At 45.9% G+C, this 17,300-nt stretch overlaps 1 protein-coding gene across 2 annotated transcripts in view; it reads left to right on the forward strand.

Moving 5' to 3' along the window:
• The window catches only part of PKP2 (plakophilin 2), a 226,290-nt gene that overhangs the window by 153,571 nt on the left and 55,419 nt on the right, over window positions 1-17,300 (forward strand). For both annotated transcript variants that reach the window (XM_030214261.1, XM_030214262.1), the window contains exons 7-8: window positions 13,571-13,688; window positions 16,169-16,330. In XM_030214261.1, the coding sequence (XP_030070121.1) occupies window positions 13,571-13,688; window positions 16,169-16,330 (280 nt within the window). The remainder of the gene's footprint in view (window positions 1-13,570; window positions 13,689-16,168; window positions 16,331-17,300) is intronic.

Here is a 17,300-nt window from a genome sequence, read left to right on the forward strand (position 1 = left end):
CATCCTTGCCTGAGTCCCACCCCCTTGACTCAACAGGGTCATTCCACCTACCCTAAGGTGGCTTAATTGCAGTATCAGTGAGGGAGCGCTCTTCACTATACCACCCACTCCCTCACAATAAGCATCACTGGAAACAAGTTCAGAACCTCTCCAACGCCTTTTGGGACCATTGGAAGGGCAAGTACCTCCCAACTCTACAGTACCAGTGGCAATATTCCAAGCCTAACTTCCATGCTCAGTGCCAGTAGTTGGCCTTTGGGGCTTGTCATCAAACCATTCAGAGTAAGGATAGGAAAGTCCAGAAGATGGAAATCAAGACTGTGAGTCAAGGAACGGTGAAGACCTTCTTCAGCTTAGTTAACGAAGTTGTGCTCCTCATACCTTATGAAGAGATGTGAGCTCCATGGACTGTTGTCCATTCCAGAGACTGACTCACTCTCTCTCTGCCTTGTCTTGTTTTTTGTTGTCTGTCTCTTGGCTCCACTCATGAAAACAAACTCCTCAGCAGAAGCTCTCACCACAGGCAGCTCAGCAATGCTCTCCTGCACTGCAGACACCAACACAGCAACTCCTTAGGAACATCCCTTCCCAAATAGTGCAGATGCTTGACTGTGACATCATCTGTATCTGGATGCCAATCTGGTATGATGACACCTCCTAGCCTGGGGGAGAACGTCAAGCTGATTGAGACCTCAGCCTCACTAAGAGCAATCATGCCTCCATTACACTCTGCATCAGTGTCCATGATCACTCTGTGAAACTCGCCCCAGCCTTCCTATAAGCAAGATGTAGTCATACCACTGTGGTCAGGATCTCAACTCCTCTCATGAAAACAACCTCCTCAGCAGAAGCTCTCACCACAAGCAGCTCATCAATGCTCTCCTGCACTGCAGACACCGATACAGCAACTCCTTAGGAACATCCCTTCCCAAATAGTGCAGATGCCAGACTGTGACATTTTTTGTGTTTGGGTGCCTATCTGATACGATGACACATCCTAGCCTAGGGAGAAGGATGTTCTGTCAGGCTGATTGAGGCCTCAGCCTAAGAGCAACCATGCCTCCATTACACCCTGCATCAGTGTCCATGGTCATTCTATGAAACTCACCCCAGCCTTCCTGGAAGCATGATGTAGTTATAACACTGTGGTCAGGATCGTGTCCTATGTATGGTAATCAATACATTTAGTGATGTGTAAATAATGGGTCTGAGTTCTGGAGTATGAATGCTCAAATGTACTGTACTGTAAATCCCAATAGAGTAGGTATGGGAATGTGATGCTGACATATGAATGCTTGGGGAAACGTAATCAGTGAGGGGCAATCTAGAAAGCTACCACAGGCCCAACCACGAGGTTACCACGGGTTGAACATGGGTTCCACATGTTGAGCAATGCAGAGAGGGATAGAGCGCAGGTGATAACTTGGACGGAATTCCTGGCTGCACATTGTATTAAAATTTATGCTAATGAGGCCACTGAGTATTCCACGGTAATGCAGAGGTAAATAGAGACTTTTGACTAGTGGTTACTGCAAAAAATTTTCAACAGATTCAGGGCACCGTACAATGGTTCACATAGAGAATTTCGTGTCAGGATTTCAGATCTAACTGCCAGTTTTGTCTCCTATTGTAACCAGAAGGAAGCCCCTTCAAGCTTCGAAGATATGGGAGGTAACAGACATGTATGCATGTCTGAACAAAATCAAAAGTGAAAGCACAAATTGGCATCTGTTCTTTTGCGCCTAAATATGGGCCTCACAAACATTTTATGTGTGAGCAATTTTTGCGACATTCCCATTTAGTCTCAGAACAGGCACTGATGTATGCAAGTACTTTCATTTTATTTGGACATTAACACAAGAAGCCACATATACCGCAAAAACCTTGTGTGCATGTGTCCAGCACAATCTCCCCTCATTAGTCATAAACTTTCCGTGCATAAAATTTACATGCCATCAGCTTTTTCCTTTGCATGGTATTACGTTTGTGGTAGAAGCCATGCACTAAGAAACCTGTGCACAGCTCTATTGCGAGCCTTTCTGCATCGGCATCTGAGTGTTTTGTGATGAGCTTCTTTTCAAATGCCAACTGCCAAAACATGCTGTGGTAATCATGATATAGCCTTTTTTTTAAAGTGGCACAAAAGGGCTGAGAAATTACTGAAAATCTTTGCAGATTACATTTCAGAGCAAACAGAGTAACATGAAAGAAGGCAGCATGGGACAGCCTCTGTGATTTTCCATTGGAGGAAAAGAAAACAAATAGGTTCTATGCAGCAGGGCTGTGGAGTCGGCAGCAATTTTGGGTACATTGAGTCAGAGTTGGAGTCGGCAAAAATGTACCGACTCCGACTCCTCATACATTTGAATAAAGTACTTCTCTGCTGTGAATAAAGCTTAGTACCTAGTTGTTTCACTAGTGTGAAGTCCAGCTGAATTATTTTGCTGGAGAGCTTCCCTCTGCTCAGTCTCCCTTTGCATTTACTGACCTGCTGTAGAGCACCTCCTCTCTGACCCCACAGTGAACTTGAGCTCCAAGAGAAGATCATTCAGCACACACAGATAAGGCAGCAGAGAGACTCCACCCAACTTCCTCTCTCTCTGCAAGAAGAGCTTTATATTTTAGTGGAAGTGGCACTGAAACAAAAGAGGAGGTAAAATCCCTCACGGAACCGTGAGATATAAAACAAAAAGTGAGGAGATTGAATAAGGATACCAAAAAATATTTATTCACATAAAAAATAAAAAATGATGTAAACAGTATTAAAAATGACCCGACACGGCCGTGTTTCAGCCCAAAGGCCTGCCTCAGGGGTCTTTATAACCTTGGTAATATATGACTTAGAATATATGCTCCAAGGGAAATAATAAAACGAAACTCTCTTGGGTCTCCTCTCTTCAAACAGTGTTAAAAAGCAAAACAACTTGTTGTACTCCTCTCCGAAGAGATGTGTACAAATATGTGGCACACCATTCACAATGGCAAAAAGAATGTCAGGAAACATGACAAAGTCTGCTGTTTATGAACACTTTACAATATCAACAGATGGGAAACATTATGTATGTCAATGTATTATAGAAGATGATGATGGTGAAAAAGCATGTGATGCAAAAATTAGCAGTTTCAGTGGTTATGAAAAAAATGCACCTACAAGAGCATCAAATTTAAAAAGACACTTGCAGCGTTTCCATCCTAAAGTGTTAGAAGCTGTGAATGAGAAAGATAGCAATGAAAACATTCCATCTACTTCAGGGTCAATAAAAGATCAGAAATCTACTGGAGGCCAGACACAACTATCAAGGTTTTTCATTGCTGACAAAGTTACTATAACAATGACACCAGAAAAATTCAAAAACCACATCATTGAAATGGCAGTAAAGAATAGTATACCACTATCTTTTTTTTCACAACCAGCCTTTTTAGGCTTAAATGGAGAAATGGCTAAAAAGCTTGGAGTTTCTCTGGAACGAGAAAGTATAAGGAAACTTATTGTCAGGCCTATGCCCCGAAAAGTGAGCCCTTGTGCCAAACAACGTCTGGCAGCCAGACAGTCCTGATCTTACCTGGGGAGTCAGGGCAGAGACCTCCCACGAAGGGCAGAATGGAGCAGACAATTGCCCAAAAGACAAGGTCCCGATCCGATCAGCGGTTCCAGGCCGGTGGTAGACAAAGGCAAGTCCAGATCCACCCTGTGGCACAAAAGCAGGCAGCAGGCAAAAGCAAAGTCCAGGTCCAAACTGTGGTTCAAAGGCAGGCGGTAGGCAACAGCAAAGTCCAGGTCCAAACTGTGGTTCAAAGGCAGGCGGCAGGCAAAAGCAAAGTCCAGGTCCAAACTGTGGTTCAGAGGCAGGCGGCAAGCAATAGCAAAGTCCAGGTCCAAACTGTGGTTCAAAGGCAGGCGGTAGGCAATAGCAAAGTCCAGGTCCAAACTGTGGTTCAAAGGCAGGCGGCAGGCAATAGCAAAGTCCAGGTCCAAACTGTGGTTCAAAGGCAGGCGGTAAGCAATAGCAAAGTCCAGGTCCAAACTGTGGTTCAAAGGCAGGCGGCAGGCAATAGCAAAGTCCAGGTCCAAACTGTGGTTCAAAGGCAGGCGGCAGGCAAAAGCAAAGTCCAGGTCCAAACTGTGGTTCAAAGGCAGGCGGCAGGCAATAGCAAAGTCCAGGTCCAAACTGTGGTTCAAAGGCAGGCGGTAAGCAATAGCAAAGTCCAGGTCCAAACTGTGGTTCAAAGGCAGGCGGCAGGCAATAGCAAAGTCCAGGTCCAAACTGTGGTTCAAAGGCAGGCGGCAGGCAAAAGCAAAGTCCAGGTCCAAACTGTGGTTCAAAGGCAGGCGGCAGGCAATAGCAAAGTCCAGGTCCAAACTGTGGTTCAAAGCAGCGAAACAATCCAAAGACACAGAACTCAGGAATCCACACCAGCAGAAGCCGAAGCAAAGAGTTCTGTCAGAGTCTGGTTTAAGTAGCCCCCTCCATCAGGGAAACCACCATCAGCTGTCCGGAAGGCGTGGCCAACAACCAGCCCCAGGAGGCTCTGGATAGGCTGGTCACAAGGAGCGGGCGGAGCCTAGCCGCGACCAGCCAATCCGAGCCCAGAAGAGGCGTTCCCCATGCTCCTGGGCCCCGCACCCGGAAGAGACTTTCCAGCTAGAGTGCGCCGGCCATATTTGCAGCGTCGGCGCTCTCCAGACGCTACAGCAGCATAGCGGCGGGCCGGAGCCGTCCAGGAGGAAGCCCAGACTCCCCTACCATGCCGCCCGTAGCCAGCGATACCCCGCTCTCTCCTGCTCGTGGAGCGAGGTATCCCCGCAGGCAGAGCGGCACAGGTAAGGGACGTGACAGTACCCCCCCCCCCCGTAAGCCCCCCTCCTCCGTCTTGGCCCAGGTTTTCTAGGGTAACGAGAGTGGAACTCGTGCAATAACTCAGGGGCATGGATATTACCAACAGGCTCCCAGGAGTTATCCTCAGGACCAAAGTTCTTCCATGAGATCAAGTAGAACAGTCGTCCTCTCTGGAGTCTAGAATCAAGAATCTCTTTTACCTCGAACTCCGGATCAGGGTCAGAGTCTGGAACCAGAATCTTCTTTGGAGCAGGATGCCAGTGGGAAGTCCTAAAAGGTTTAAGCAGAGACACATGAAAAGCATTGTGAATGCGAAGATTACCAGGTAAGTGAAGTCGATAGACCATCGTCCCCACTCTAGATCTCACAGAAAATGGCCCGATGAAGCGTGGAGCAAACTTAAGGGAGGGAAGACGAAGTTTGAGGTACTTGGTGCTGAGCCATACTCTCTGTCCCGGCTGGAATACAGGAGCGGCACAGCGACGCCGATCAGCAAATCGCTTGTACCGGGCAGCCGCCCTCCCCAATTGCTGACGAACTGTCCTCCAAGTTGCATGCATGGTGGTGAGAGTAGACTGGATCAGTGGAGGAGCCGCAGTCAAAGGAATCGGAGGCGGAAGACGTGGATGACGTCCAAAAACAGTGAAGAAAGGTGATGTCCGTGAAGCAGAATGGAAACTATTGTTGTAGGCAAATTCAGCCCAGGCCAGAAGATCAGTCCAATCATCCTGACGAGCATTGGTGAAGGCCCGAAGAAAAGCTTTAAGGGTCTGGTTAGTACGCTCTGCCATGCCGTTGGTCTGAGGATGGTAAGCTGAAGAAAAATGCGTGGTAACCCCAAAGGCTGAGCATAACGATCTCCAAAATTTAGAGGTGAATTGCGACCCTCTATCACTGATGATACGATGTGGCAGTCCATGCAGCCGAAAAATGTGCTGGATAAAATGGGACGCAAGAACCTTCGCGGATGGCAGGGACCGCATGGGTACGAAGTGAGCCATGCGAGAAAAACGATCCACCACCACCCAGATGATCGTGTTGCCCTTGGAACAGGGAAGATCAGTTATAAAGTCCATCGAGACCTCCTGCCACGGTAGATGGGGTACCGGTAATGGTTGAAGAAGCCCCCACGGCTTGCCTGGCAAGGACTTGGTACGGGCACAGGTAGGACAAGTAGAGACAAACTGCCGAATCTCCTGGGCCATGTGGGGCCACCAAAAATAACGGGAAATAAGATGATAGGTCTTACGGAACCCAAAATGTCCCGAAAACGCAGCAGAATGACCCCACTGAAGGACCTTGCGACGAGATCGGGCCGGAACAGGAGTCTTGAGACAGGCGGATGCCCCCACCATAGGAGAAAGGCAAGCAGGATTGAGCATAGGATAGAGTTCCTCAGGCTCCTCAGGTACGTCAAAAGCTCGGGAGAGGGCATCTGCCTGTATATTCTTCTCTGCGGGCCGAAACACCAAGTGAAAGGTAAAACGCGCAAAAAATAGTGACCAGCGAGCCTGCCGGGGATTCAAGCGTTTGGCATCTTGCAAATAAAGCAGATTTTTGTGATCAGTGATGACTGTAATAGGGTGAGCAGCCCCCTCCAGTAGGTATCGCCACTCCTGAAAGGCGAGTTTCAGGGCCAGCAGCTCCCTGTCCCCGATAGTATAATTGCGTTCAGCAGGCGAAAACTTCTTAGAAAAAAAAAAACAAGGATGTTTCTTACCAGAAGAAGTTGTCTGGGACAGCACCGCCCCTACACCCAAAGCAGAGGCATCGACCTCCACGATGAAAGGCTTCGTGACATCAGGGCTACGGAGTACAGATGCAGACAAGAAAGCCGCCTTCAAGGCCGAAAAAGCCTCCAGGGCAGCAGGAGACCAATGCCGAACATCCGCCCCCTTCCGAGTAAGGGCTGTCAAAGGAGCCGTGAGGAGCGAATAATGGGGAATGAATTGTCTGTAGTAGTTAGCAAAACCAAGAAAACGCTGTAAGGCTCGGAGACCCTGGGGGAGAGGCCAGTCCCGGATAGCCTGCAGTTTAGCAGGATCCATTTGTAATCCAACAGCAGAGATAATATGTCCCAAAAAAGGAATAGTGGATTGATGAAACGCACACTTTTCCAACTTGGCAAACAGTCGATGATCCCGGAGTCGTTGAAGCACTGTGCGGACATGCCCGGGATGATCCAGGGGAGAAGCAGAGAAGATCAGAATATCGTCCAAGTAAACAATGACTGAAGAACAAAGAAGATCCCTGAAAATGAAATTGATGAAATCTTGAAATACAGCCGGAGCATTACAAAGTCCAAAAGGCATGACCCGATACTCAAAATGACCGTCGTGAGTATTAAATGCAGTTTTCCACTCGTCTCCCTGGCGGATACGAATCAAGTTGTAGGCCCCTCGTAGATCCAACTTAGTAAAAATAACTGCCCCCTGGAGTCGATCAAAAAGCTCCGGGATAAGTGGGAGGGGATACCGGTTCTTGACTGTGATGTTGTTAAGTCCGCGATAGTCAATGCAGGGCCGCAAGGACCCATCTTTTTTGGAAACAAAAAAGAACCCTGCCCCGGCAGGAGAAGAAGATGGTCGGATGAATCCCTTACGAAGATTGTCCTGAATGTAGTCCCACATGGCAGCAGATTCATCCCGGGACAAGGCATATAATCTTCCTCGAGGAGGCATCGTACCGGGTAACAAATCAATGGGACAATCAAACGGGCGATGGGGTGGGAGGGAATCTGCCTCCCGGGCATCAAAGACATCAGAAAACTCCTTGTATTCCTTCGGAAGAGAAGCTTCACAGGGGAGGAGGACTCCAGAGAGCGCTGGCACATTAATAGAGGGAGGGCGCACTGGTGTTAGACAAGTTTCAAAACAACGACCACTCCACCGGCTGATTTCTCCCGAAGGCCAGTCTATGCAAGGCGCGTGCAGCCGCAACCAGGGTATACCTAGAATTACAGGATGGATGGCTTGAGGTAAAATAAGAAATTGTATCTCCTCATGATGAAGAAGACCCACCTGCATTCGCAGCGGAAGAGTGAGATGGGTAATAGGCAGTGGCAGAGTAGAGCCATGAATAGACGTTACTTGAAGAGCTGGTTTACAGGGAGTAACCGGCCTGCCTAGGCCCTGAAGTAGTCTAGCATCAATAAAGTTGCCTCCTGCTCCTGAATCCAACAAGGCTAGGGTATTTATCCTGTATTCTTGCCACAGTAAGATAATAGGTACTGTCATTAAGTTATCCGGAAGGGTTCCTGAACGACCCACAACCACCCCCTTCACCAGGCTAGGGTCTAAGCATTTCCCGGCTTGTTGGGACACCTTTTCACAAAATGACCAGGTTTCCCACAGTACATACATAGTTTATTCTCCCTCCGATGGGTTCGTTCCACAGCTGTTAGTCGATGCCTGCCAATCACCATAGGCACTTCCGATCCCTCCGCAGTAGGAACCGCACCCTCCTGAGGAGAGACCGTTCGTGGTCTTTGAGGGGAAAACCTGCGCGACGGACGAGAGGCAACTTGTTCTCGTGCTCGTTCCTGGAAGCGGACATCAATCCGAGTGCTTAAGGCGATAAGGGCGTCCAGAGTACCAGGGATTTCTCGGCCGGCCAATTCGTCCTTAATGCGTCCACTCAAGCCTTGCCAGAAAATGGCCGTAAGAGCCTCTTGATTCCATTTAAGTTCTGCCGCCAGGGTACGGAATCGAATAGCATAGGTACCAACCGTACTGCTTCCTTGCTGAATCCGTAGTAGCTCTCCTGCGGCGGAAGAAGGGCGTCCTGGAACATCGAAGACCATGCGGAACTGACGCAGGAATTCTCCTAATTCCGAAAGGAGAGGATCCTGTTGCTCCCAGAGAGGTGACGCCCATGCCAGAGCCGCACCGGAGAGTAATGAGATAATGTAGGTAATCTTCTGTTTGTCCGTAGGAAAAGAAGCAGGTTGCATGTCAAAGAGCATCTGACATTGATTCAAGAATCCGCGGCATGCGGAGGGTGTGCCGTCAAACCGAGGAGGTTCAGGCAACCGAAAGGTAGGCAGAGGTGGAGATGTCCTACTAGCTCCAGAAGCCGGTGCTCGCTGCACGGACATCTGAGAACACACATCTTGCAGTACTCCAGATAATCTGTTGAGCTGGGCCTGTTGCTGTTGAAGAGCTTGAGCCAAGTCAGTCAGATCAGGTTTATCTGGCGAGCTCATGGCTTCGGCTTTCTGTCAGGCCTATGCCCCGAAAAGTGAGCCCTTGTGCCAAACAACGTCTGGCAGCCAGACAGTCCTGATCTTACCTGGGGAGTCAGGGCAGAGACCTCCCACGAAGGGCAGAATGGAGCAGACAATTGCCCAAAAGACAAGGTCCCGATCCGATCAGCGGTTCCAGGCCGGTGGTAGACAAAGGCAAGTCCAGATCCACCCTGTGGCACAAAAGCAGGCAGCAGGCAAAAGCAAAGTCCAGGTCCAAACTGTGGTTCAAAGGCAGGCGGTAGGCAACAGCAAAGTCCAGGTCCAAACTGTGGTTCAAAGGCAGGCGGCAGGCAAAAGCAAAGTCCAGGTCCAAACTGTGGTTCAGAGGCAGGCGGCAAGCAATAGCAAAGTCCAGGTCCAAACTGTGGTTCAAAGGCAGGCGGTAGGCAATAGCAAAGTCCAGGTCCAAACTGTGGTTCAAAGGCAGGCGGCAGGCAATAGCAAAGTCCAGGTCCAAACTGTGGTTCAAAGGCAGGCGGTAAGCAATAGCAAAGTCCAGGTCCAAACTGTGGTTCAAAGGCAGGCGGCAGGCAATAGCAAAGTCCAGGTCCAAACTGTGGTTCAAAGGCAGGCGGCAGGCAAAAGCAAAGTCCAGGTCCAAACTGTGGTTCAAAGGCAGGCGGCAGGCAATAGCAAAGTCCAGGTCCAAACTGTGGTTCAAAGGCAGGCGGTAAGCAATAGCAAAGTCCAGGTCCAAACTGTGGTTCAAAGGCAGGCGGCAGGCAATAGCAAAGTCCAGGTCCAAACTGTGGTTCAAAGGCAGGCGGCAGGCAAAAGCAAAGTCCAGGTCCAAACTGTGGTTCAAAGGCAGGCGGCAGGCAATAGCAAAGTCCAGGTCCAAACTGTGGTTCAAAGCAGCGAAACAATCCAAAGACACAGAACTCAGGAATCCACACCAGCAGAAGCCGAAGCAAAGAGTTCTGTCAGAGTCTGGTTTAAGTAGCCCCCTCCATCAGGGAAACCACCATCAGCTGTCCGGAAGGCGTGGCCAACAACCAGCCCCAGGAGGCTCTGGATAGGCTGGTCACAAGGAGCGGGCGGAGCCTAGCCGCGACCAGCCAATCCGAGCCCAGAAGAGGCGTTCCCCATGCTCCTGGGCCCCGCACCCGGAAGAGACTTTCCAGCTAGAGTGCGCCGGCCATATTTGCAGCGTCGGCGCTCTCCAGACGCTACAGCAGCATAGCGGCGGGCCGGAGCCGTCCAGGAGGAAGCCCAGACTCCCCTACCATGCCGCCCGTAGCCAGCGATACCCCGCTCTCTCCTGCTCGTGGAGCGAGGTATCCCCGCAGGCAGAGCGGCACAGGTAAGGGACGTGACACTTATACTTGAAGAGGCCAAATGTAAGAAGGAAGAACTAAGAAAAAGTCTGAAGGGACGTTTTGTCTTTATTAAAATGGATGCATGCACACGTCACAGAGTAAATTGTTTTGCAATTAATGTTAGATTTGCTGATGAAAACAAAAAAACAATAACCCGGACATTAGGAGTAAAGGACACTCAGGCACATCATACCAGTGAGTATCTGCAGAAGTTAGTGGAAGGTGTTTTAGAAGATTATGAAATTAAAAAGGAACACATTCTATGTATTGTAACTGATAATGCTTCAAATATGTTAAGCACAATTGAAAAAATGAAGGAAGTTGATGAAGAAAACAGCATACAAATATCAGAAGATGACAGTTCTGCAATTCAAGAAAGCTGTGAAAGTTTGGATGATATTGCTGAAGAAGCATCTAAGCTTATTACCATTCAACATACGCGTTGTGCTGTTCATACTCTGCAACTAGCAATAAGAGATGGATTGAAGGATCGTCATGCGGCTACACTAATTAGCAAGTTGAGGCAAGTAGCTGTTGCAGCCAGGATCCTTAAAACAGATGCTATTCTGAAGAGACGTGCTGGAAAAGGAGCCATTTTGGATCAAGCAACGCACTGGGGAAGCACTTACTTGATGATAAAGCATTTGCTTGAACTAAAAGACTTTCTTGAAGAACTGGACAATGTAAATGTTTCATTAGAAGAAAGCTTACAGAATTAGAAAGGCTACTTTCTTACCCTTTTGCTGTTACCAAGAAGCTGCAATATGAAGATTTAACACCAGGTAAATTCTTCTTGGAATGGAAGGGCTTGATATATAACCTTAACAAAAGTGGGGGGGTTAATTGCTGATGGCATTGTATCTTCAATGAGGAAAAGAGAGGAGCTCTTGCTGGATAATCAAATTATCTTAGCTGCTATTTATGTTGATCCAATGAGCCGAATTTTGTTGAGCAGTGACCAAATTGCTACAGGAAAACAGGCACTCTACGACATAGCAGTTCGCATGAAAGGGTTGCTACCTGAAACTCATAAACCACTGGATGAAGCTAAAGCTATAAATACTGGTGGTAATGGTAACTCAGGTTCATCCTCTTCAAATGAAGAAGAGAATTTTCAAGCCTATTTGGACAAAATGAAAGCTTCAAAATAAAGCGATGTCGGTTAAGCATGGAAAAGCAACCTGTAAATGTCCATATAAAGAAATTCATGCAAGAGTTTTTTTAAAGGATTAAAAGAAGTGGAAAAGTTTGACCGCTCATCAAAACTGACTATAGAAGAAGCCATCATTGTCAGTGATGCAGCTAGAACCGTAACAGCAATGCCACCCACCCAAGTCAGTGTTGAAAGACTGTTTTCAGCACTGAAAATAATCAAATCAGATTTAAGGGCTTCTATGAAGGAGGATCTGGCAGAAGCAATTCTGTTTCTAAGAACAATATATTAGTTAATTTTGGATTATGTTTAACAGCTATTCTACAGCTATATATGCCAAGTTTAAATAATATATTAGTTGTTTTAGGTTTTCCAAATGTTTTTGGTTTATGTAGGTTAACTTTGATTTTGTTCTAATTTCCAAAGGATGTGGTTGTTCCAGATTTTTATACTTGCTAATGCTATGATGACTTTATACTTGATAAAAAAAACAATAAACATAACCTTGTTTTTTTATGTGTTTTTTTGTTTAAACTTTAGGATTAATGAATATTTATAATTTCTTTAATAAATAAAATAAGAAGTCACAATGACATAGATTTTAAACCCAAACATTAACATGCAGCCTTGCATACTGCACTCTTTCAGTCAACATGCAAAAAAAATACATATTAAAAACTGAGGAGTCAGAGTCGGAGTCGAAGGATTTTTGTACCGACTCCACAGCCCTGCTATACAAGCAAAAGAGAGACTGTTTGGACTTATTCCTGTTCTGAGCAGGAGTAAATCTAAGCTGGCGGTCACAGGTTTCTGAACAAAGGCTGCATATCTAGGCTAGCGATTTAACTCTCTGATGGTGAGGCCAAAGCTGAAACAAAGCCCAGTAAAGGAGAAAATAGGTGAACTCTGTCTTCCAAATGCTTTTGATGTCTTTTTTTCATTTCCTTTAGAGGAACTTGTGAAGCATTTCAAAACACATTGAATAATGCCTTAATATCCACCTTTATGATGGTAGATATTTGCAAAACCCTGATATGTAAAGAGGCGGAGGACCAAAGTGTACAGAGCCAACATTAACCTGGCGCTGTGCACCCTAGAACCCACGCCCCAGCGGTCGGGGGGGGTGGGGGGGGTTACCTCAAAGCATCAGGAAGTCTAGTGACCGGAAAGCACCTGTCGCGCCAAAGTCAGGCTTCCTGATAGGAAAGAGGGACTCGAGCCAGGGGCCTAAAAACCCACAAGCTCAGTAGATGATCCCTCTTTTGCCCTCGAGGACATAAAGAAGAGCTGCCTAATTGCTTTGCTTCAAGTTTTCTATTTTGTGCATGTTGCAGCTTGGAGGGTGGGAATACCCGAGCCTGGTTGAGTGAAGTAGTTCTAATTCATCAAGATATGTCTGATGCGGATGGGTTCACTGCACCTGGGTTGGGCGCACCTTGCTGCATGGCGGGAGCACCCTAGATACAGTGTTTAGCACATGGATCAGTCTTGCTAATGGCGACAGACTAGGTACTTTACTTGAAGCTTCTAGGAGCTTACAGTGGCTCAGGTATCCTGCTTGGCTGTTGTTTTACTTGAATACAGCCTTGTCGTTATAATAAAGCTGCAGCCAAGTTGTTACCATTTAATCTACAAAGTGTGTGTGTTCTTATTTGTTATATGAGTTATGTGGAATGAGGGGCTGGGTTAGGGTGTCACTGTTGCCTATGTTATCATCTACAGGAGACCCATACTTCTGGAGGTGAACTGAGCCCGTAGTTTAGATTTGTCCAGAGTGCAGAGGAAGCTAAATATTTGTGCATTTATTCCTTTAGCCCCCACCCCCCCACCCCATGTATGTTTTGATTTTAATGTTATTGTATCACCGATAACAGACAACAGGAATAAAGAAAACTAGCCAGAAAACAGTAGTAAAACAGATCAAAACATAAACTGAAAATGCCTAGTTAAAATATGCTATTTGATCATTTGTTCAGCTTGCTGTTACTTGTCATTTCTTTCCTTTGCTTGGTAGAAATCTTAGCTCTGAAGGTCCAGAAGGAAGGCGGCAGTTGCGGGAATGTGAGGGGCTAATTGACTCTCTTGTACATTATGTCCGTGGAACTGTCGCAGATTACCAGCCCGATGACAAGGTAACTGCAAAGGAAAAGCAAGTCTTGATGGGAAAAGGTGTCCACATTCTTCACCCAATCCATGTTTCCGTTCCTGATAATACACATAGAGGCATATTTTCAAAGCACTTTGGGAGGCTAAGTTCCATAGGTTTCTATGGAACTTTGGGAGGCTAAGTGCTTTGAAAATGAGCCTCATACAGACCTATATACCAAGTTCATTAACAGTCAATGAATTCAGGGTTTTTGGCCAGTAACTCACATTAAAAAACAACAATAGAGCTTTGATGCAAAAAAAATAAAGGTCAGGTGCAACAAATAAAAATAATAATGAGCTATGCCTCATGAAATTAGCTTACTATTATATAATAGGGTTAAGCAGCTTGCATTAATCTTTTTACTGCATGTTACACCAAGAAAGTTAACTACCTCTCCCGAACATAGTTAAGCTTCCACATTAGGAGTCACTGACCAAGAAAGGTGTCGTCGTTGATGATACGTTGAAACCTTCTGCTCAGCGACTAAGAAAGCAAATAGAATGTTGGGTATCATTAGGAAAGAAATAGAAAACAAAAATGAGGACATTATAATGCCTTTGTATCGCTCCATGGTGCGACCGCACCTCAAATATTGTGTTCAATTCTGGTCACCGCATCTGAAAAAAGATATAGTGGAATTAGAAAAGGTGCAGAGAAGGGCGACGAAAATGATAAAGGGGATAGGACAACTTCCCTATGAGGAAAGGCTGAAGGGGCTAGGGCTCTTCAGCTTGGAGAAAAGACATCTGAGGGGAGATATGATAGAGGTCTATAAAATAGTGAGTGGAATGGAACGGGTAGATGTGAAGCGTCTGTTTACTCTTTCCAAAAATATTAGGACTAGGGGACATGCAGTGAAGCTACAAAGTAGTAAATTTAAAATGAATTGGAGAAAATATTTCTTCACTCGACGTGTAATTAAACTCTGGAATTTGTTGCCAGAGAATGTGGTAAAGGCTTTTAGCTTAGCGGGGTTTTAAAAAGGTTTGGATGGCTTCCTAACGGAAAAGTTCATAGACCATTATTAAAATGGACTTGGGGAAAATCCACTGCTTATTTCTAGGATAAGCAACATAAAATGTGTTGTACTTTGGGGGGATTTTGCCAGGTATTTGTGACCTGGATTGGCCACTGTTGGAAACAGGATGCTGGGCTTGATGGACCTTTGGTCTGTCCTACTTATGTACTTGTATATACAGACTCTAATGTGGGAACACATGCTCCCAGGACTTTAGGGAGCCACCTTAAAAAAAAATAGAAAGGTGGCCCCCTATTTTGTTGAACAAATCCTTAGTGGGCTGGTATTAATATCCATGTCCCCCCTCCCCATATCTCCATTCAGAGCTGCTAGTTGATAACAAGTGCCCCCTCATATGCTCTGCTTTCTGCTGAAAACAGGTAGCCCCCTTGTCTTAGCCCCCTATCTGCAACATTTATTGTGATCTTGAGCAAAGTCACTTAACCCTCCATTGCCCCAGGTACAAAAACTTATATTGCAATCCCAGAAGGGACAGAGAAAGTACCTGCGTATAATGTAGCGCTATAGAAATGATTAGTAGCAGTAAATATTTCACAGTTGGGTCTTTAGGTTCCAAGAAGGTTTGATAACAGGAGATGGCATGAGTCTATCTGGCCCGTTTGTGGGCTGAAGCCAGTAGGCAGAGTTTTTACCCTATGAATTTCATTGCTTTGGAGTACCAAGAATAACGGCGGCTGCATTAGAGAGAATTAAAACCTCCATGGATGGAGACCAGCTTCAGTCTTGTGACATCATGAAACTGATAAATTGAAAAGAGCAGACACTACACTTGATCTTATCCAAAAGGCCGTCTCCTGTTATGAAACCTCCTTGACAGGCTCTATCATGCTACAAGGAGGTATGCAGCAGTTATGTACTAAAGAAAAATCCCAAAATAGCAAAACTCAGTGAAGAGTCAAACATAGCTGTATGCATTACAGTGTGAAAAGGAGTGCACTAGATTATTGAATAGAATCACTTAAATATGCAATTCCAACCTTGACAAAACTTGTCTGTACTGTTGTCTTCCTATGATTCCAGATTTTCCTTGTAATAGAGCACTGTCATTTCCAAAGTACAAAATAATACAGCTATTCAACTTGTTTTTGCACAAATATATTTTATTTTAATTGGGCCGCTTCATTCAGTCTTCCATGTGCTCAAAGCACCATTTCATAATCATATAATAGTTACTTAGAACAGTAGTTAAGAGTCAAGAGCAAGGAAAATGAGTAATGAAAACACCCAAGCTAAAATCCATCCAGGAAATGATCCAACTGTGAATAGCCTCCTTCTAACCTCAAGTTAGTTAAAGACAATGATGATATCACATTGAGTTTCAAAACAACCATTTTACTGTAACACCTGATCAATTAAATCTTCCATTCTTATCCTATCTAAAAACATTCAGCAGCTGTAGTGACAAGTCTGTCTTCCCTTTCAAGTCCACAGAAAACTGTGTATGTATCCTCCACAACCTCTCCTACCAGCTGGAGTCAGAGCTACCAACCTCTTACACCCGGAACATCTACCTGCAGAACAGGAACATTCCCAAAAGCAGTAAATCCGTGGGCTGCTTTGGAATCCGCACTAAAAAAATTAAAGAGGTAGGTACTTTCTTTTAATTATATCGTGATCCTTCAGGCAGTCCATTATTACAGGGGTCAATATTCAAAACCACTTAGATGTTCAGCAGAGACTGCTAAATGTGTCGGAGCCCTACCTGTGAATTTGAATTTTCCACAACACTATGAGGTCAATTCTATAACAGTGAATCTAGATTGAGGCACCTATTAAGAGCCTATTCCAGAAATGAAAGTAAGCATCTGCTTTGTGTTTATGTGGAGCGTCTGTTTACACTTTCCAAAAATACTAGGACAAGGGGGCATGCGATGAAGCTGCAGTGTGGTAAATTTAAAACAAATCGGAGGAAATTTTTCTTCACTCAATGCGTAGTTAAACTCTGGAATTCGCTGCCAGAAAAAGTGGTTAAGGCGGTTAACTTAGCGGACTTCAAAAAAAGGTTGGACGGCTTCCTGGAGGAAAAGGACATAGAATGTTATTGAATGGATGAGGGAATAATACACTATAATACACTATTTCTAGGATAGACGGGACAAATTGCTTGTTCTGTTGGCCACTGTCGGTGACAGGGTGCTGGGTTCGATGGACCCTTGGTCTGTCCCAGCATGGCAATCAATGCTTATGTACTTATGTACAAATACTAGCATAGCCAGATAGATATATATGCAGGGGCGGCCCAAGACAATTTGCCACCTGAGGCGAGGAATGAGCTGCCTCCCCCCCCCCCCCCCCCCAAAGGCCACGCCATGATGTGACATCTCCCCCTTCCTTCCCCAACCTCCCTCCCTGAACTTACCTTTTCTTTTCTTGTTTTATAAAAGGTGACTGTGACAGCAGCAACAATTCCCATAGGCTTCCTTGCCGCTGGTTCCGGCCCCTTCTCTCTACTGCGTCCCGCCTCTAAGGACCTGCAGTGCCTTCTAGAGGCCACCTGTTAATGTTGTAGGCTGTGGCAGAAAATTCAAGTTTTAAAACTGTAGGGAAAAGGATTTT

Source organism: Microcaecilia unicolor, chromosome 9 (assembly GCF_901765095.1).
Source record: "Microcaecilia unicolor chromosome 9, aMicUni1.1, whole genome shotgun sequence".
Lineage (NCBI taxonomy): Eukaryota > Metazoa > Chordata > Amphibia > Gymnophiona > Siphonopidae > Microcaecilia > Microcaecilia unicolor.